General features: G+C 45.3%; 2 protein-coding genes across 10 annotated transcripts in view; one reads left to right on the top strand and one right to left on the bottom strand.

Moving 5' to 3' along the window:
• The window catches only part of RTN4 (reticulon 4), a 79,292-nt gene extending 78,045 nt beyond the window's left edge, over nucleotides 1-1,247 (top strand). For all 6 annotated transcript variants that reach the window (XM_023619098.2, XM_023619101.2, XM_023619099.2 and 3 more), the window contains one exon: nucleotides 246-1,247. In XM_023619098.2, the coding sequence (XP_023474866.1) occupies nucleotides 246-288 (43 nt within the window). In that variant the 3' untranslated portion in view covers nucleotides 289-1,247. The remainder of the gene's footprint in view (nucleotides 1-245) is intronic.
• EML6 (EMAP like 6) overlaps nucleotides 1-20,445 on the bottom strand; it is a 279,682-nt gene that overhangs the window by 23,509 nt on the left and 235,728 nt on the right. The window contains exons 31-42 of one of the 4 annotated variants that reach the window (XR_011426056.1): nucleotides 19,926-19,946; nucleotides 19,387-19,560; nucleotides 14,769-14,977; nucleotides 13,788-13,945; nucleotides 13,049-13,163; nucleotides 10,685-10,873; nucleotides 9,199-9,371; nucleotides 8,627-8,789; nucleotides 6,728-6,781; nucleotides 5,804-5,957; nucleotides 5,293-5,393; nucleotides 1,394-3,381 (exon numbers count right to left, since the gene is read on the bottom strand). Coding sequence is in view for 2 of the 4 variants with exons in the window: in XM_023619096.2 (XP_023474864.1) it covers nucleotides 3,357-3,381; nucleotides 5,293-5,393; nucleotides 5,804-5,957; nucleotides 6,678-6,781; nucleotides 8,627-8,789; nucleotides 9,199-9,371; nucleotides 10,685-10,873; nucleotides 13,049-13,163; nucleotides 13,788-13,945; nucleotides 14,769-14,977; nucleotides 19,387-19,560; nucleotides 19,926-19,946 (1,586 nt within the window). In the remaining 2 variants the exon portion in view is untranslated. Of the gene's footprint in view, nucleotides 1-1,393; nucleotides 3,382-5,292; nucleotides 5,394-5,803; nucleotides 5,958-6,677; nucleotides 6,782-8,626; nucleotides 8,790-9,198; nucleotides 9,372-10,684; nucleotides 10,874-13,048; nucleotides 13,164-13,787; nucleotides 13,946-14,768; nucleotides 14,978-19,386; nucleotides 19,561-19,925; nucleotides 19,947-20,445 lie in introns of those variants that run through there. The other 3 variants (XM_023619096.2, XR_011426055.1, XM_023619097.2) reach the window with 3 other exon arrangements.

A 20,445-nucleotide genomic window follows, 5' to 3' on the forward strand; every position in this document is an offset into this window, starting at 1 on the left:
AACATTTGAATCATTTAATTTCTATATTTATTATGTGTATTTAAGGCTTTGTTTACATCTAATTCGTGAGGCCAAGGTGGCAAAATTATAGCTTGTAGTTTGATAGCCTTAGGATTTCATTTCTTGTATAAGCTGAGTAGTATACAGGTAGTTCTTGAAGGATTGCATTTTAAGAAGCAGAAAACAAAATACTTAAAATATAAAAATATTTACATTGACCTTTTCCCCCTCCTTTTCATTTGTAGAATTCAAGCAAAAATCCCTGGATTGAAGCGCAAAGCTGAATGAAAAAGCCTGAAATAATTAACAATAGGAGTTTATCTTTAAAGGGGATATTCATTTGATTACATGGGGGGGTCAGGGAAGAATGAAACCTTGACATTGCAGTTTCACAGATCTTTATTTTCAGCAATGCAGTGTCTGAGGAGAAATCACCTGTCTTGACTGCCATGTGTTCATCACCTTAAGTATTGTAAGCTGCTATGTATGGATTTGAACCGTAATCATTTGTTTTTCCTATATGAGGCACTGGTGAATAAAAAAAGATCTGAGAAAGCTGTATATTACATTTTGTTACAGGTAGTCTTGCTGTATTTTGGGAATTGCAGAGAAAGTGGAGCTGAAAAAAATAACCCTTTTCACAGTTTGTGCACTGTGTATGGTCTGTGTAGATTGGATGCAGATTTTCTGAAATGAAATGTTTAGACGAGATCATACCACTAAAGCAGAAGTGAAAAAACTTGCCTTTCTGGTATGTTCTAGGTGTATTGTGAATTTTACTGTTATATTAATTGCCAATATAAGTAAATATAGATTATATATATATCTATATATAGTGTTTCACAAAGCTTAGAGACCTTTACCTTCCAGCTGCCCCACAGTGCTTGATCTTTCAGAGAGTCTTTGGTTGTACGTGTGTAGTTCCAAAGCACATAAGCTAGAAAAAGAAAATATATTTCTAGGTGCACTACCATCTGTTTTCAACGTGAACCGACGCCATGCACATAGAACTCTTCACGTCGACTGCATCGCACAGACTTGCTATAGTTAATTTTGTCACAAACTCTGACTCTGTGGACTGAATCTAATGCTTCCAAAAACGTTGTTTGCAAATATCAAACATTGTTATGCAAGAAATCATAAAATGAAGATTTATACAATTGTGGTTTAAGCTGTACTGAACTAAATCTGTGGAATGCATTGTGAACTGTAAAAGCAAAGTATCAATAAAGCTTATAGACTTAAAATATGTTTGGTATTTTGGTTTCATGAAACTGCAGATTAAAAGTATACACAAAGGATAGTCTTTGCTTTGACCGGTGGGTGGACGCTTGTACTTTTAGAAAGGGTTTCAGCTCGTGGTGCAGCTGTGTTTACTTTGAAAACAAAAGGACATGTTTACATAATCAAATTTATTTGACACATACCAAAATGTTTTTAAATTATGTATTTTTCATACTTTGAAAATAAATTCATGCACCAATATCTTAACATATAGTGGAATACAGTGCAGGATTTATGAACATAAACTCATACCATATAAATGTTGTTTACAAATAAGATTTAAGAAGTTTTCTTGACACATAGACACTATTGCTCTTTAAATATAGTTGTACATATCATCATTGATCAACTCAGTGTTCTTCCACATGGTTATTTCAATGCAAGATCCAGTCAGTATGAAAGGTCAGTGGTACAATATAGGCAGACATGGTTATCAACTCAGCATCACCAGTCACATGGTTACAGAAAACAGAATTAGGACTGCATAGGGACTCTAACTGTGGGCCCAACAACCTATCATTGGATTAATGTAAGGCATTAATAAATTGGCATATAAAAATAGCTTAATGAGTGATCTAATCCATTTAGAATGCTGAAGCACTTCTGTGGTGAATATTAATCTATTTAATTGAAAATGCTTCATTTCTCCTTTTCTCTAAACTGACAACTGCAAATAGCCAGTACTTCAGAGCCAGAATTCTAATTCACTAACCAGAAGGACTAATTGGCATATATATGCTCAGAGCCCCCAGTCCCTCTCCAGCCTTCCCTTCAGTGTGTGTCGTCAGCCCTCTACTGTGGTCAGTGGTGGACTGAGTATAAAGTGTGATTGAGGTGGTTCAGGGATGTCTTCCGGTTACTATTTTCCAAGTCACATTCTTTTATCCAACCAACCAACTCTGAGGAACTCTAAGCTAGATTATTTTGTTTTATAATCTTGATTTATCAAATATTGCTTGAGCCAAGAAATTTGTTTTGCAGAGAATTTTTTTTTTTTTAAATCTGGACTTAACCTACATAGTTCACCTGAAGCAAATCCGTGGGGTCAAGCCAACCCTACTCTGGGAATGGTAAACCCAGTGCAGCCTCAGGTCACCACGTTCATTACCATTTTCAATTTAACAAGATAAATCAGCTCATCTTCCTGGACCAGCTTGAGCTTTTTTCACTTCCACGTTGTAGTAGAGGTTTATTTTATTTGAATTCTATTTTGGATTTTGTGGGTTTGGCACTAAACGTATTGAAAACCCATTCTACCCCGTCCCTCCTGAATTTACGTTTCTTTGCTGCTCACCTTCCCATAGCCACTATTTCCTAAGTTGGTAACTGATGTGTTTCATTTAGGAAGCCTTGACATAAACACATGACATGGGTGACAGACCAGGAATCTGCTCAGGGTCTGTAGCCGTCCTCAGCGTTGAGGTGTTAGCACCATATGTAGAAAAGAGATAATCTGTGGGAGGTGAGACAACAGCCCACACAACGGGAAACTTGCAAAGGCACTTAATGAATATAAAACTCTGCAAATGAAGCTTTAAAAAATTAAGTTTCTCAACTTGTTCATACGTGGCTCATTTGGTTTTGAAAGCTAAATGTGGAGAACAGAGGCTATCAATATTTCTGGTACTTCGGTGCATCTAACTTAAGCTGTCTTGTTCAACTTATTTGTAAAAACGAACATTTTTAAAGTATATAGAAACATAGCAAAACATCTTTTGTAAAAGTTTCGATGCAAATGAAAAGCTACATATTGGTTAGGGTAACAGGCTTTAAATTTTGTCAGTGGGCTACATTATCAGGATTTTTCGTCAATGTAGTTAGTATGTATAGTGTGTAGTCTCGGGAACATAGGGAAGCAGTCTTAACATGTTAGAACTGACCTTCCTTGGTCTCAGTTTTGGAGATTCCAGATGACGGGGGCAGTCACACCACCTCACTCGCACTTCCAGCTTGTGCGGCCCGCAGCATTGTAGGCATTTCCCAGCAGCCGGGGGGGAGGAGGTGCCTCATCACTGCCTCTGCAGTTGCTGGGTAGTAGCAGCAGCAGCAATAAAGGAAGAGGTTTCTGGCATTTACAGACATCGCCACACAAATACACTGAAAAAGCAGACCAAATGTTTTGCATGGCTGAACATCATACTTTTTTGTCAAGTGACAAAAAACGGTCTTGGGTCAGGTGAGGTATTGAACATTTTGATTCAAAAAAGCAAAAACCAGGGATCTTGCCACCAATGAACAGTCTTACTGCTTTTTTTAAAAAAAGGTTTCTTGTTTTTTGTTTTGTTTGGCTCTTTCAGTGTCCGTGCTGAATGTGAGGACTTTTGGCAATTTGACTTCACACTCTCTCTCTCATTACTATTGAAAAGGCTTTATCGGCTCCACTTGAGTAGGAGAACCCTCTCTAGTGTTTAGCACAGAGCCAGGATCACACTGTGCTCCCATGACTACAAAGGCCTAGGGGCCCTGCATTTTTATGGTTACTTCTAAGCCTTTTGCAGTATCCAAAAGTCACCTCGTATCTCCTGCACTGGGTGCCCAACTCACTTTGTCTCTTATTGCTGGCCGGTTCACACTTCAGCTGGTGCTGCTTTGAATGGGTGCTTACACTCCACAGGGAGCTGCTATCAGTCCTATCTCAAGGGTTCTAAGTGCCAGTTGGCACAGCAGACTGAAGATGGGTGCTCCCAGGCAGGCACCAGAAAGCATCTTCCGGGGGCATTTTCTACACAATGCTTTTGGGTAGGCAGTGAATTGAAATTCTCTAGTGCCTTTCCACAACCTCTCTCAGAGCACTAAAAAGTACCTGGAATGCATGCATTTCTTCTTCATCCCCCCAAGAATTTTGCTTGGGCCGAACAGAAACCAATATTCACATTGTGATAAAGCCCTTCAGCTACATTAGACGTGGAGAAGCTGAGTGACTTAGAATGGTGTCCTGTTCCTCCATGCTCCAAATAAGAAATGCCCTTGGTGGAGGGCCGGAAGAAAGCTGCCTTCCTGGAAATGCTGAAGAGGCTGATGTCTCTGGAGCATGCTGGTAGGGCTCCAAAACACCGGAGGACCAGTCACGTCTCACAGAACAATGTGACCGTTTTACACTGAACAGCAGTTATAGTCAAAAATAGCCCTGTCTCGGGAATCCAAATAGCTGGTTGAGGTTCTTCTGCTACTAACTAGCACTGGGCCTAATGGCATCACCCCTCATCTGATCTCATGTGTAAAACTGAGTGACACTTGCCCTACTTATTTCTCAGGGTTGACTGAGGCTCATTATTAGTATTTTGTTTTTTTATTATTTATTTATTTGAGGAAGATTAGCCCTGAGCTAACTACTGCCAGTCCTCCTCTCTTTGCTGAGAAAGCCTGGCCCTGAGCTAACATCCGTGCCCATCTTCCTCTACTTTATATGTGGGATGCCTACCACAGCATGGCGTGCCAAGCGGTGCCATGTCCGCACCCGGGATCCGAACCGGCGAACCCCGGGCTGCCAAGAAGTGGACCATGCGAACTTAACTGCTACGCCACTGGGCCGGCCCCAATATTAGTATTTTTAAACCTGTCTTGGTTGTGGATTAATCATCCATCTTAAGAATTCTGGTGCGATAAAAGACATGGATCAAGGTCATTCTAACCCCCTGATTATATGCAATGACCTTGTGGGCTGTCCAAGAGCTCCTACTGAAATCAGCCATCTTGAGCCTCTCACCCACCTGTCTCTCCACCCAGCAATGCTCAGAGGAGCTGTCACATGCCCTTGACTTCCCACCAATCTCAGGACAGCTCTAGTGGAGACACGGGTCCATCAAGATTTGGGTTGGGAATGACCAGAGACTGAATACCTCATACATGGAAAGTCCTCGTCCTCATTAGGACTCACTGAATTTCCTGTTTACTATCCTGCCTCAGGCCCTCTCCATTCCCCTGGCGGGGCTGACCCAGGGGACACCTGAGGTGGAGGGGGAGGGAGTGAAGGCCAGGGAGTCAGAGCCAGATTAATCAGGTTGGTACCTGCAGTCGTCTCCTCCAGTGCTGACCACATACTTGTCATCATGAGAGAAACGGATGTTCGTCACATGAGCCGAGTGACCAAAGTAACGCTTGTGTTTGGCCTGTGAGCAAAGTGAATGGAGACAGCTAAGAGACCCTGCTCCTGCCAACAATCAAGGACCACCTTCCAGGACTCAAACCCCCTCCTCCCAGAAGCTTCCTTCATTCATGGGATTACTATGTGGTCTGGACATCTCCATCAGCCAGACTTTCACTGGCTTTCCTGTCCCATTCTTGCTCCACTTGTGGCCACTTTGTCCACCCTCCATCTTCCCTTCTCCCAGCTGCCAGGAATTCCTCTCCAAGGGAGATGAAAAGGTTAGGTGTTGCCAAATCTCTACGGGGCTGGAACAAGATTCCTCTTATTCTCGATTCTAGATGGCCATCTAGATGTGGCCACTATCTTCCGCACACTGCAGAAGAACAGAGAGCCTGGTGGCCGTGCAGGGAGTTTACTCTAAGGAAGACTCACAAATTTTTCTGTGCATGGAAAATCAAAGAGCTTCACCAGCCCAAAGTCATCTCCTGTGACAATGTTGAGGCCAGCATGGGTCACACATGCGCAGTTGACATCAGCCTTGTCTGCATTTCTCGGCCAGATGCCAATGACTTCATCTCCCAGAATGCTGTTACAACAGGAAGAGGCGTTAGCAGGAGATGTGTGAGAAGGCTTCCTGCAGTCAGGCATCCTCTCCCAGGGAGAAGAGGCAGAGAGGGGTATTTTGCATAATTCAGTGTGGTCTTGTGGCTCTTCTCGCTTGAAAGCATCTGTCCCTTTCTCTGTACGCCTGTCCTAGCTCTTACTGTTCTCCTCTGCCCCAGTCCCTTTCGCCTCCAAAAGAAAAGTTACCTCCATCCTTGATTCTCTTCCTCTTTCCTATAGTCCTCCTGAATATATATATGTTTGGGAGAAGAGAAGGGGCTCCTTCAAGCTCACAAGTTGGCGGTCTCTTTTCCCTTGAATTGGCAAGGCCTTGTCTCTCATCCTGCTCACTGGCAGTTCCAGCCTTGCCACTCCCCACTGGTGACTGGAGGCCTCACAATGCACTCCGCCTGGGCTTGGCTAACAGCTGGGATATGGTTTCCCTTTGAACTTGCTGGATGGGGTTGGGGGCTGTAGGATGCATTACGCAAAAAGAGGGACTTTGCATTTCAAAAGCCCAAGTCAGATCAAAGCCAGTGGCCCAAACTGGTACCAAGAAAAACCTCCCGTCCCCACCCCCCAAAGAAAAGATTGCTCTATCTCTGGGCTCCTTCAGCTGCCGGACATATACAAACTTAGAGGCTGAGCCTGGGAAAAGAGACTCCCTTGTGACCTTTTCCTCAATTGTTTTTCCTCCAGTCACCTTGTCCAGGAGGCCCAGGTGATCTTCTCAATGACCACGGCTTCTGTTACCTGCTTCCCCAGGGGGACCTCATGCACCTGGCGCTTGTAGGCTCCTGTTGACACCTGCAAGTGGAAGGGAACCATGTCCATCAACTTTCTTTGCATTCCAAAGGACTCCCCTTTTGGTGTACTGTTTCCCAGAACACTAGCCCAGCCTCTGCATCCCCAGGACTTTTCATAAAATCCAAGTTCAGAACAGGCTACAAAGTCTGTGGTCAGCCCACGGCAAAGTTGACATGAGCAGGGCATTTTTCCATATGTTTTTTCGCTATTTTCCAAAGTTCTAAGGCAGTGGTTCCCTAAATGTGGTTCCTGACCAGCAGTATCAGCATCATCTGGAAACTTGTTGGAAACAGACATTCTTGGGCCCCACCCCAGACATACCAAATCACACATTTTGCAGGTGGGGCCCAGCAATTTGTGGGTGGTTTTTCTGGTAAGGAAGACTCCCCCCTGAGCTAACATCCATTGCCAAGCTTCCTTTTTTTTTCTCTCTCTTTTTGCTTGAGGAAGATTAGCCCTGAGCTAACATCTGTGCCAGTCTTCCTCTTTTTAATTTTGGATGTGGGATGCCTCCATAGCATGGCTGATGAATGGAGCAGGTCCACACGCGGGATCTGAACCCACAAACCCAGGCCACAGAAGCAGAGCGTGTGGAACTTTAACCACTCGGCCCCAGGGCTGGTCCCCCCAGCAATCTGTTTTAAAGAAGGCTCCAGGTGATTCTGATGCCCACTCAAGTTTTGGAATCCCTGCTTTCAGAGAATCAAGATCTTTTGGCACAGAGGTAAGGCAAGTTTTCTCAAAGACAGCAGCTCATGGGGATGATTTTTGAAGCGTCTAGGACCTGACCCTTGCTTCTCTGGGATCTTTTAGAGGAAACCAACCATTTTTCAGAAAATGGCCACTGCCTACATCTGCAGCCACCCCAGGTTTCCTGCTGTTCACGGAATGAGCTGAGATCTTTCCCACATCAAGGCCTTCGCGCAGATGGCCTAGAACGATGCTCCCGCCCCTCTTTGTTGGCTGACTCCTACACATCCCACAGCCCTCAGCTTAAATATCACTGTGCGGAGAGGAAGTGAATCTAAATTCAGCGCCTGTTAAATGCTCCCGGAGCAGCCTGCATTTTTCCTTCTCGGCACATAATCAGTTTGTAATAATATGTATATTTCATAATTATCTGTTTAATGCTTGTCTTCTCCATTACAGGGCAAGCTCCAGGAGCCCTACCAGGCCTATTTTGTCCTTCCAAAAGCCTAGCATAGTGCCTGGTTCAGTGAATATTTGATGAATGGATGTGTCCTTCCATTTCTCCTTCCACAGTGAATCTCCAACACCAGGCCTGCTCACAAATGGATAATACTTGTTCAGAGTGCTGGAGAAATTGTTGTTCCGTTTTCAGCTGTAAGTCCCAAGAGTGGGACCTCTCTCGATCCCTTCCCACTTGTCAGTTCCCCCCAGGAAATCAGTGATGAGCTCTCACTCCAGGCCCACTGTCTGGAGTCCAGGTCCCAAGTGTGGAGGGGTCACACTACCTGGTAGGATTTGGGATTGAAATGAGTAAGTATAATGAGTGACACAGGCTTAGGTGCAGCCGCAGAGAACCAGGAATTAGGAAGCTCTGACAGGGGTTGGTGAGAGGAGGATCAAAGACAATCAGGGCTTGTGCTTCCTGCTTTTCTTACTGAAGAATACTATTTCAAATGCTATTTCTTCAACTTTCTTAAATTCTGTAAGTCTCTGTTTCTTCATTTATAAAATAGGAGAAAAGTAACAGTACTTACAGGGTTCCTGTGAAGAGTAAATTAGCACATTGGCTGGCACACAGTAAGCACTCAATCAAATAAGCCATTGTTACTATTCCTATTCTTGGTTGTCCCAGATATCAGTAAAGCTGAAGCCTACCTGGATGTATTTGCCATCTGCGGAAAAATCCATCTGAACGACGAAGCTTGGGATATCTTTGCAGTAGCCAATGCGATTCAGGCTCGTGCCCTGAGTGAGGTCATAGAAGTCAACTGTGTGTTCAGAAGAACCAACGGCTAAGAATCTGCTGTCTGGGCTGATTCTAGAAAAAGCAATCCAAGTGGTCCATGAGGAGGGCTGTTTGGGCGGGTCAGGCACGAGGTCTGCTCTGGGACAGGCCTCCCAAGCTCAAAGGCAATGAGATCGCACTTCATTAGCTTCTCCTACATTCTATGGAATTCAACAATTCCTCTGGATCAAATCCCATGGAAGGAGGGAATGGATATGTAGCCTTTTGTAGAATGGCATTTTACAAGAAGTTTTTACCACACTCTTATGGAAATTAGCAAAGACATGTCTGAGAAAGAATGTGTGAGAGGGTCTCCTGTCATAGTTGGCTCATTGAAAGGGGCCTTCTCACAACTGAGTTCTTCATTCCAGCCATGGCCCTTCTGGAATGAGGACCACTGGGAAGGAGAATACCCTCCCTGCCCAGACCACCTGCCATGTACCTGATATCTTGGATAGCAGATTTCCGGTCTCGTTTCTTCCCCCACACTTTCAGGCTGTTCACCAACAAGATGACAAACTCTCCATTCTTCATGCCAATGGCCACCATCTCCCCGTCAGGGCTGTAGGCTGCACACCTGGCCGCGTGGCCCAGGTTCACCTTGTTTAGCAGCTTCTACATTGATACAAAGTAATATCTCCTGAGTCCTTGGCCACCTCAGCTGGTCTCCAGGAGGAGTTGTGCACCCAGGCCAGAGCAGCAGGCTGTCTCTGCTGCCCCTGCACGCCTCCAAGCCTCTTGCTTCTTACAGTAACTGTCCCTGAGGAGCTGGCTGGGCAACATGTTCGATTAGAGCAGCTTGGGAGACAACATGCTCCTCCATGTTGGCAAGGGTTGGCAAACTTTTTCTGTAAATGGTTTGGTAGTAAATATTTTTAGGCTTTGCAGTCTACAGGGTCTCTCACAACCACTCAGCCCTGCCATTGTAGCACAAAAGCAGCTACAGATACTACATAAACGAAAGAGCATGCCTGAATTTGCAGAAACAGGCAGTGGGCCAGACTTGAGCCTCCAGCCATAGACTGCTGACCTCTTGTTCAGGGGAAAGGGTCTGAGCTTTGGCATCTGTCACTTCAAATCCTGAATCCTGGCTCTGTCTCTGGCTGCGTACGTTTGGGGAGGTTACTCCTCCGTTCTCCCATTTGTAAAGAAGCAATATTAACATTGGTCTTGCACAGCTGTTGTAAGCATTAATGATGGTGGAGATCAGTAAATGACAGCTGTTGTTAACAATAAACATAATAAATAATTAGAAACTAACTTGAGCATAACAACCACATTTAGGGTTTTGCATGTCTGTTCTTTGATCCTTACACTAAAAATACGGCTGGAACATTTACTAGCCATTTTGTAATGAAACCAAGTATTTTAATTATTAAAACTGAAGTACCTATTTTAATATCAGGTAAGGCTTGGTAACATCAATCTTTTTTTCCCCAGATTATCCCTCGCTATTTTATATTTTCACTCCTGATGAATTTTTATTTTAACTTAATTTTTAAATTGTCTCTTCAAACTCTAAGAGAAGCCTTGTGGGGATTCTGATTGAAATGTTCCCATTGGGAACATCTGACATTTTAGATCATTTTCAGTCTTCCCATCCAGGAAGACATGATTTGTCTCTTTATTTTTTAGGTTTTGTGAGTTCTTTCATCACAAGAGAATAATCATTCTGAATTAAGATGATTCCTGTACTATAAATATTCATAGATGGGCATACAGCTAAAAGATATATAGATTGGGTGCGTGTGAATGGGACTCCTTTCATTACTACGTCCTCTAATCTAGTTGCTGAACTGCCGCTGATCTCTCGTCCAGCTCCATCCCCTGTCTCTGGCCTCACGCTGGCCAAACCTTGCCTCACTCCGGCTCCTGCTGCTGTGAGGCCCACTTGTGGGCATCTGAGCCGGGCAGAGTCGGCCCCTCACCTTGTCAGCCAGGTCCCAGATGCGGGCTGTGCCATCGTTACTGGCAGAGATGAAGATGTCCTTGGAGGGGTGTGTGGCCAGGCCCCAGATCTCCCCTTCCATGTGTCCATCAATCAGGATGTTGGAAGCAGCATTTTTTTCACCAACTTCAATTATTTCTCCATCTTTGGTTCCCACTAAAATTTTTCCCTGTTGCAATCAAAAGATTATTGGAAAAAAGACAAACACTGTATGATCCCATTCATATGAAATACCTAGAATAGCCAAATTCATAGAGACAGAAAGTAGAGTGTTGTTTGCCAAGGGTTTGTGAGATATGGAAAGAGGAGTTATTGTTTAATAGATACAGAGTTTCCCTCCTACAAGATGAAAAACGTTCTGGGGATGGATGGTGGTGATGGTTGTACAACAGTGTGAATGTATCTAATACTAATGAATTGTACACTTAAAAATGGTTAAAATGGGGGCTGGTAGTGGTTAAGTTCACACACTCTGCTTTGGCAGCTTGGGGTTCACAGGTTCAGATCCTGGGCATGGACCTACACACTGCTTATCAAGCCAGGTTGTGGCAGCATCCCATGTACAAAATAGAGGAAGATTGGCACAGATGTTAGCTCAGCAACAATCTTCCTCACCAAAAAAAAAGAAAAAAAAGGTTACAATGATACATTTTATGTTATCTATATTTTGCCACAATTTAAAATAATTTTTTTAAAAAACTATGATTAGAGCAACTTGTGAAAGTGCCTTTGCTGGCAGTGGTATTAACATAGGAACAGGCACGATGTGTTTTGTTTTTAACAACTAAACTGCCCATTCTTAAGGCACTTCCTCTACCTTCTCACTCTGGCTTTTCTCCCTCTACTGGTGAGAGCTTTAGTACAGAGTTCTCCATCATCTAGTCTCTGCTAGAACATTCCTATGACTGCAAGTTTACTACAGAGCAAGGCAGCCAATTTCTGTTTTTGGTCAGCTCAAACTCTTCCTAAGTTCTTCCTTACACTGAACAAAAAAATCTATCTCCTGATGATTCCAGGTTCTGGGCCTGGTTCTGCCTTCATCTCCCATATGTCTAATTATCCTTCCAGACCATTGCCATTTAGGTATTTAAAACAAAATTCCCAATTTTGAATTATGTGGACTCCAAGTCAGGTTTGCCTTTTTTATGGAGAACATCCAGAAGGCAAATTCTTAGAATGCTAGCAATTCAAAAATATACACACAAGATATTAAATGGAGGTTAAGAGATTTGTTTTCAAGTGCATCAGAATCTCCCAAGAAATTTTCAAAAGGAGAAAAAAAGAAAAAAATGGAAAACACACAAATCAAAGCCTCACCCCTGAGATTCTGATTTGGCAGCTCTGGGTAGAAGCCTGGACAACCACATTTAAAAACCCCACAGTTTGTTTTGTTGTGTTTTGTTTTTCCCTCCCCAAAGCCCAAGTACTAGTTGTGTTTCCTAGTTCTAAGTCCTTCTAGTTCTTCTGTGTGGGATGCCGCCACAGCATGGCTACTGACAAACAAGAGGTGTGCTTCCACAGCAGGGACCGCCAAAGCCAATCGTGCCAAACTTTAACCGATAGGCCATCAGGGCTAGCACCCACAGTTGTTTTTTTTTAAAGATTTTTTTTTTTCCTTTTTCTCCCCAAAGCCCCCCGGTACATAGTTGTGTATTCTTCGTTGTGGGTGCTTCTAGTTGTGGCATGTGGGACGCCGCCTCAGCGTGGTTTGATGAGCAGTGCCATGTCCACGCCCAGGATTTGAACCAACGAAACACCGGGCCGCCTGCAGCAGAGCGCACGAACTTAACCACTTGGCCACGGGGCCAGCCCCCCCACAGTTGTTTTTGATATTTGGCCAAGGTGTGACTTGAAAACCAATGGCTCTGAGTCAGATAGTTTGGTGGCCATCACTTTCCCTTTACTGGCCATGTGACCTTGGGCATGGGCAAATTATTTAAGATCTCTGTGCCTATAATACTATTATTTATAATAATAGTAGTTAACATCTACTGAATGTGGCTGCGTGCCAGGCATAATGAAAGGCACTGTGCATGTATAACGCATGTGATCCTGACAACAACCCGTGTGCTAGACACAGAAAGGTTAAGCAACACATCCAAGGTCACACGGCCAGTTCTACTGGGTGAGTCACATTTGCACCCAGGTCTGTCTGACTATGCTAAGCTACCTCCCACTGCAGTATAAGTCATACCTTGGAGGCTTATTTTAAGGATTCAACGAACCAGCACAGGGCAAGTGCTTGACTGGGAAGGTGCTGAACTAACTCTCACTTGGACCCCTTCCTCCTTCCTGGCCCAGCCCCAGGGGGTAGCTCGGGGAGGACCAGCCCAGGTGCGCTCACTTTGCCGCGGCACACGGAGCGCACGCACTCCACCAGCTGTCCCGTCTCCAGCTGGAAGGCCCGGCAGCGCTTCATTTCCTGGTCCCACAATTTTACAGCACCTCCTTCTTTGGTCCTAAAACAGATCAAAAGGAACTTAGCATGTTAGCCCTCATTCTAAAAACTCCCCACGACCCTCTACTCCCCTCTCTTGCTTTCCCCTCATCAAGGGCACAGCCACCCTGGGCTCCCAGCAGGACAGACCCTCCAGGGTGACCCCTTTCTTAGGCTCTGCTGATGAGCAATCAGAACCCTTTGAACTTGCAGATTTCCTAAAATGCCTTCAAATGCCATGATCTTGGAAGGAAAGAGAACTGTAATCTAGAAAATCCAACTGTGTTTTTATTAGATCAAATACTAAGAGACATGTTTCTCCTGTTTTTCTGTTTCATTTTCACATCTTCCCTGCCCCCTCTTCTCACTTCTCCTTCCTCCCTTCTCCCGAAGAGCTACTGTGATAACACTTTAGGAACCGCAAAGTCACTCCGGTCTATTCAAGACACCGCTCTCTCCTTCTCTCACTCTTACTTCTGAAGGCTCTGACCTAGGGCCCTCTTGGAGAGATGGTAGACTGAGCTCCCCAATGCAGAAAAGATAGGACAATGAAAATCTGCATTTTCTCCAAGTTGGAGATGCTTCTGTTGGCTTCTCCCAAGACAATAAAAAAAGACCAGTTGTTCCCAGAGGAACTTCGGCTTACGGCCGCTCTTTTCCGCCGGTCACTATGAGTCCATCCCGAAGGGTCGTGTACATGGTGAAGACGGGGCCTGTGTGCGCCTTGGCCACCAGTCGGATGAGGAAGTGGTCCTTCCACACGTAGACGTCTCCATTGATGGCACCCGTGAAAGTGAGGTTGTTCTGTAAACAAAGGGACACCTTCCACACCAGGACACTCACAGCCGCTCTCAGGAGGGTCCCCTCCCAGCCACTGGCTCCTCTGTTAAGGAACTAGAGCTAGAGAAATGTGAACATGTGCTCAAATTGACCCTCTGTGGTAAGGAAAGGCAAAAGAATTTGCAGAAAACCACAAAGAGCATATAATAAGGAAATCACCCGGCTTTAACAGTCACTCTGTTGAGCTAGTTTGGGGCATCCAACATCCCCACTGAGTGTGGCTCTGCATTGAAGTGAATTTCCATTCTCTGGGCCCCAGGGTAAGGGGTGAACTCCAGCCTGAGAGGAAACTTTCCTGGGCTTATCTATGAAGGGATAAATCCACCCCTGGAGGACCAAGAGTTGGCCGTGTTCCAGAATGTCCCTGGGGTGCTTGCATTGGCTGGGGACACCTGACAGCCCATGTAAGCGTGTCAGTTGTGGCACACTAGGGCCTGGGAGGGAAAGGGATGCTGTCCAGTGGTGGAGACTATGCCCACCTCCTCTCAGCTATCTAACCCAGGTCTGACAGGCTTGCAAGTCAGTCTGCCTCTAGAATGACGAACCTCTTGCCCTGAGTGGGGGCCCTGCCTTTTCTGATTAATGTTTGAGGGCAACAAAATGGGGAAAAATATAGTCAACTCACCCGTCTGTGCTATGGAAAGGGAATAGTGGTTGCAAATAAGCCAATAAAAGAGATAATGTTGAAATGGCTTTCTCATTTGCAACTTCTTGGCCATACTGCTCCCCCTCCCCTTGCGCCCAGGGGTTCAGGCTGCCCTCTCAGCAGTGAACTGCTGGAACTCACAGCACCGAAGGCCACGGAGAGCATCGTCTGCATCTTGGCAGCCTCCATGGACCCGATGACCCCTTTCTTGTAAAGCAGGGCGCTGCCTGCCAGGGTCCAGAACTTCATATGTTTGACCCCAACAGACACAAACTGCGTGTCTGAGTCGGGACGAAATTCCACCACAAATATGCGTTCCAGGTGACCCCCTCGGCTGGCAACCTTGGCACCTGTGTGGATGAGAGTCCAGTGAGGTGGGCCTTCCCAACTTCCAGGGGTGCCAGGCATGGAGCTGCAGCCCTGGACGGCTCTCATCCCAGCAAGGCCAGGGCACGCCTCAGTGTTCTTTCTTCTTCAACAGCACCCACCCCCCTTCAGACACTGCTCCCAAGGTGAGCAAGAGAGGCTGTGTCTGGGAAATTTCCAGAGCAGCAGGTACTGCTAACATGACCCCCCAGCCCACTCCACCCAATCCCCACAAGCATCCAGGCATCTGAGAACGCAGCAGAAAAGGATGGCCCAGGAGACAGAAGCTTCCGCATATGAGAAAAGGGCTTAAAGGCATCCCCCAGGTCACCTCCTCCTGTCTCCAACATCACCTCAGGATTCACCCCCACAGGAAGCCAGATCCTCCCCTAGAGTGTCCCTAGAGACTCACACTCCTTTAGGCAGTTTTTGTTTCTCCCCAAGATTCTCTGTTTTCTTTAAAAAAAGAAGAAAAAAAAGGATCCCCATATTCCTTTTCTTTCATGGTTTTCAGGTTTAAAATTTTTACTTTTTTTTTTTGAGGAAGATTAGCCCTAAGCTAACATCTGCTGCCAATCCTCCTCTTTTTGCTGAGGAAGACTGGCTCTGTGCTAACATCCGGGCCCACCTTCCTCCACTTTATATGTGGGACGCCTGCCACAGCCATGGCTTGCCAAGCAGTGCCATGTCCTCACCTGGGATCCGAACTGGCGAACCCTGGGCCGCCAAAGCAGAATGTGCGCACTTAACCGCTGCACCACTGGGCCGGCCCCTAAAATTTTATATTTTATATTTAATTTCTAGTTTTTTTCTCAACCCCATTTATTTATGTTTTTGATTTTTCTCCTGAGTTTTATTTAACCTTTGTCTTAATCAAATCCCAACTCCACCATTTATTTGTAGAACAACACTGGAAAAGTTATTTTCCTTCCCTGTGCCTCAGCTTCCTCATCTGTAAACTGGGGACAATAACAGTCCTCACTCTCGAAGGTGTTGTGAGAAGTAAAAGAATTGATGCAAGCGGAGACTTAGACCAGAGCTCGAGGCCCTGTAAGCGTGAACTGTTGTTATTATTCTTTTAGCTCCTTTTAAAGTCTCTTATTTCCTAGCCTTTTATCTGTTTCTTTGGTGTTTTTTGTGAGGAAGATTGGCCTGAGCTAACATCTGTTGTCAATCTTCCTCTTTTTGATGAGGAAGATTGGCCCTGAGCTAACATCTGTGCCAATCCTCCTCAATTTTATGTGGGATGCCCAGCGTGGCTTGGTCCTAGCATGCCACACACGCTAGGTCCATGCCCAGGATCTGAACCTGTGAACCCCAGGTCGCTGAAGCAGAGCACATGAACTTAATTGCTATAGCCCCAGGCCAGCCCCCTGTTTTTATCTGTATTTTAAACCTCATCTATTTTTATCTCATCATTATTTTTCAGCCCTTGAATTCTTAACTTACTTTCAACTTCTATTACCTTTCCTTTCCATTTTCTTTTAACTTGCTCTTAATGTTTTAGTTCCAATTTCTTCTTAATCATCACCTTTCTCTATATTATTTATTGACTCACATGTAGTTTTTCCTTCCCCTCTTCCTTGCCACTTACATTTACTTATGTGTTGTTATAGGGCTTTCTGGTAGAGTGGCGGTGGTGGGGTCTTAACATAGTCGGGCCTGCAGCCAGCCCTCAGACATCCCCACTGGAATCCCTTCCCAGGAATGGCTGGGGACACCTGCAAGTTACCTCTCACGGTGTAATTCTCTCTCTGCAGATGGAATGCTTGACTCTGTAACAGCTACCTCACTACCTAGGGCTCAGATATTTTAAACCCGTAGTCCCAAGGATACCATAAACTAAGTTAAAAGACAAACAAAAGGGGGCCGGCCCGGTGGCCGAGTGGTTAAGTTCGCCCGCTCCACCTCGGCAGCCCAGGGTTTTGCTGGTTCGGATCCTGGGCACAGACATGGCACTGCTCATCAGGCCACGCTGAGGTGGCATCCTACATGCCACAACCAGAAGGCCCTACACCTAGAATATACAACTATGTACTGTGGGGCTTTGGGGAGAAGAAGAAGAGAAAAAAAGAGAAAGATTGGCAACAGATGTTAGCTCCGGTGCCAACCTTTAAAAAAAAAAAGACAAAAGACTGGGAGAAAACATTCGTAACGCTTAAAGAGACAAAGAATTAATATTAATAATCAGTGAGGAACTACAAATAATAAGACAAGCAATCCTCCCACACTCAGCAGAAAAAGGATTTGCACAGTTGAATTCCAGAAGAAGCAACACAAGCAGACAATAAAGAGATGGCAAGAGGATGAATCCTGGTAGTTATGGGGGAAATGCAAAATAAAGCAACATTAAGAGGCACATTTCCTCTAAGCCACTGTTTGTTTTCTCCTTGTTTTAATCTCATGGACCCTTCTAATTGTGGAGATGCCTGTCTCCCTCTATGCATTGGCTTCTACTCAGAACAAATTTCATACAAGTATCTTGTACCTGACAACATGAATTTCATATAATAAGCTCATTTTCTTACTCCATTTTATTTTGTTTATTCTTACACACACACACACACACATACATATACGTAGACACACATACCCCTAAGAGTTCCACAAAATAACTCTTTAACAAATAAGGAAGGAATAATATGCTAATGATAACAAAAAAGTACATAAACCTCCCTCAAAACACTTTATCTGTAAGCAAGACTAGACATGAGAGAAAAATCACACACAATCAACTCAGAAGAGTTGGTGGTTGGTGACAGGCCGTTAGATATTGTCACTGGCTCAGAAGGCTTCCTTACAGACCCAAGCGCTGATTCCAACAAAGACAATGGGAGAAAGTCACCAAAAGAAGGTTTCTCTTTTTCCTGGGAGTGTGTTTATAAACCCTGGCTCCACCGATTCTCCAACGGGAGATCAAGAAGGGGTCCCAGGTGAGCAAGAGTCTGTGTTAGGGAAGGGCCAGAGGAGGTACTGCCCAAAGGGACAGGTGAGGGAAGTGAGGAGAGTGAACCTGACCTGAAAAGACAATACTGTGTGGGGACTGATGTGGTAACTTTCTTCCAAGGAACTAGGAATGACTTGATCTTGGCTACCACAGGGAGTAGAGTTAATACCACAGAAAAAAGTCATTATGACATTACGGCATTATGAATTACCTCACATAGGCTAGGGGTTTATGAGCTTTCCAACAGTGGGCAGGCTGCCTTGTGGAGTGATGAGCTGCATCCTTGTAAGTATCCAAGCAGAGGATGGAAACTGGCCTCTCAGAAATGCACCTGGAGAAATTTCTCAATGGGATGGATTGTGACTGAGCAGGAAGACTTCTCTAGTCCTTCCAACTCTTAAGTGCTATGAGTCCATCATTAAGATACTCAATTTTTCATCTGGGGCTGAGTCTATTTAATCAGATGGCCACTTGACATCATGAAGAATGAATCTGGATCCCCAGGATATAGATTATGGGGCCTTTTGGACACAATATACGGATGAACAAGAAAATGAGAAATGGATGGACTAGGATGAGTGAGTTTCATCATAAAAGTCTGCAGGTCCCCAACATCTTTTTCTCATATAGGGGCTCAGGAGGGATTGGAACTTTCCTCCCCCTGTGCTCATCCCTCTACAGTCCCCTCTCCTCGCCCCCTCCATGGGAAGATGCTGAGATAATGGGACTCTAGAAGCCCTGGATTGGAGAAGTGCCACCCCTGTGCGTGCCTGTCTCAGCGTGCCCCAGATACAGGCTGCCTGGCTGGAGACAGACCTCATTAATGTCCTCACTAATTGGATCTGCTTTTGCCAACCTGAGAATATACTCAATATTGCACATCTTTGAATCTAAGATGACCATAAATTTAGTAGCAGCCTCTGTGTTTGAGCGTGTGCTGGGGGAGGGCAAGAAAGAAATCCTGCTGAATTAAATATTCTTGATCATAAGATGAACGCCATTTCAAAAAAGTTAAAATGTTTAAAAAAAAATGTGTTTCTGAGACTCTGGTGGTAAAAGCCTGTCCCAGTTCCTGTAATAAGGCAAGGAAGCTGACAAGGCTGCCTCAGGATCCAGGGGTCACCAGAAGGAGCGCCGAAGACAAGGAAGCTTGGGTAGGAAGGTTGTTAGGACAGAAATGAAGGAGGCTGCTGCCATCTGTATGAGGAGGAAGCCTGCCACCCTTCACTAACCAGCTCAGGACTCCCCTGGCCAGCACTCTCCAGACCATGGCGTCCAAGATACAGCGGCATCTGATGAGAAGCTTCTCTAGGATCCCAGGAGCCTGGTTTCTGCTGACCTGGTGGCAGTGCCTAGGTGGGCTCTGGAGGGAGGCCCACCTAGGTTGGAGCCCAGCCCACACCACAAGCAAGCCTCGCGGAGGGACAGAAAGCCCAGCCTCAATACCTTCCTGCCAACGCCAGACGGTGATGGTGTGCTCAGGGTCCACGCCCACTGACACCAGGAGCTTTCCGGTTGCACTGAAGTTGATATAATTCACCCCCTTCGTGTGGAAGCACCGCAGCATGGAGAGGGTGTGTTTGGTCATGGCGTCCCATATGTGGATTGAAGGTGTTGTTCCTGAATGTGGGAGGCATGACAAAGAATTCAGGCTGGAGGACAGCGGAGCCAACGCAACACTTAGGTTCACCTAAAACCCTTTTTAAGACAAGTGTTAGGGGCCTTACAGTGACTGGGCGTAAAAGACCTACAGCCTGACCTGGCCAGAGGTGGAAGACAATAGGGAACATCTGTTGCACTTTCAGAGGCCGAGACCCAGGGGCATTTATGTCCAACACACACACTTGGGGAGGAGTCTATATGTAGGAAACTGATGAGGTCAATGATTTGTATCTGCAATTCAGCTAGATACAAGCAGCAAACATGGTACATTGACATGATTTTGCTGTGCAGATTCAAACTACTCACGGATGGAACAGCCTTACCTGGGGTCTCCGTCATATCACCTGCATTGGGTGGGCAATGGCAATGAGGAAGCATCAGGGAAAAACAATAGCCGCAATAAGTCATGTTTCTAACAGTGAAGCACTCAACACCAGCATCAGAAAATTCCAAATTAAAGTTAAAAATGGACATGGCTTCAATGAAAGCAAGCAAGAAAGTATGTTTGTAAAAACTGCCTTTGAAACAACAAAGGTAAAAAAAAAAAACAACTTTTCACAAATGTGAATCGGTTCACATTTGTCATTGGCAGTTTTCTGGGGTACAGAAGAGCCAGGCACACAGACTGCAATCTACCCTTGCCGCGCACAGCCACCAGGCTTCAGACATGGGGCTCTTCATTTGACACCTGGGGTCTGAAAAATTCGCACAAGTCCACAGGGATGGGGGCCATCCATTGATTTGGCTTATCAGGCTCTGGTCTGACTTTATGGTCCCTCAGAATCACCAATCACTGGATGCATCAACTCAAGTGACACAGATACATTCAGGGCTCAAAAAATC

Source organism: Equus caballus, chromosome 15, assembly GCF_041296265.1.
Source record: "Equus caballus isolate H_3958 breed thoroughbred chromosome 15, TB-T2T, whole genome shotgun sequence".
NCBI classification, from domain to species: Eukaryota; Metazoa; Chordata; class Mammalia; order Perissodactyla; family Equidae; genus Equus; species Equus caballus.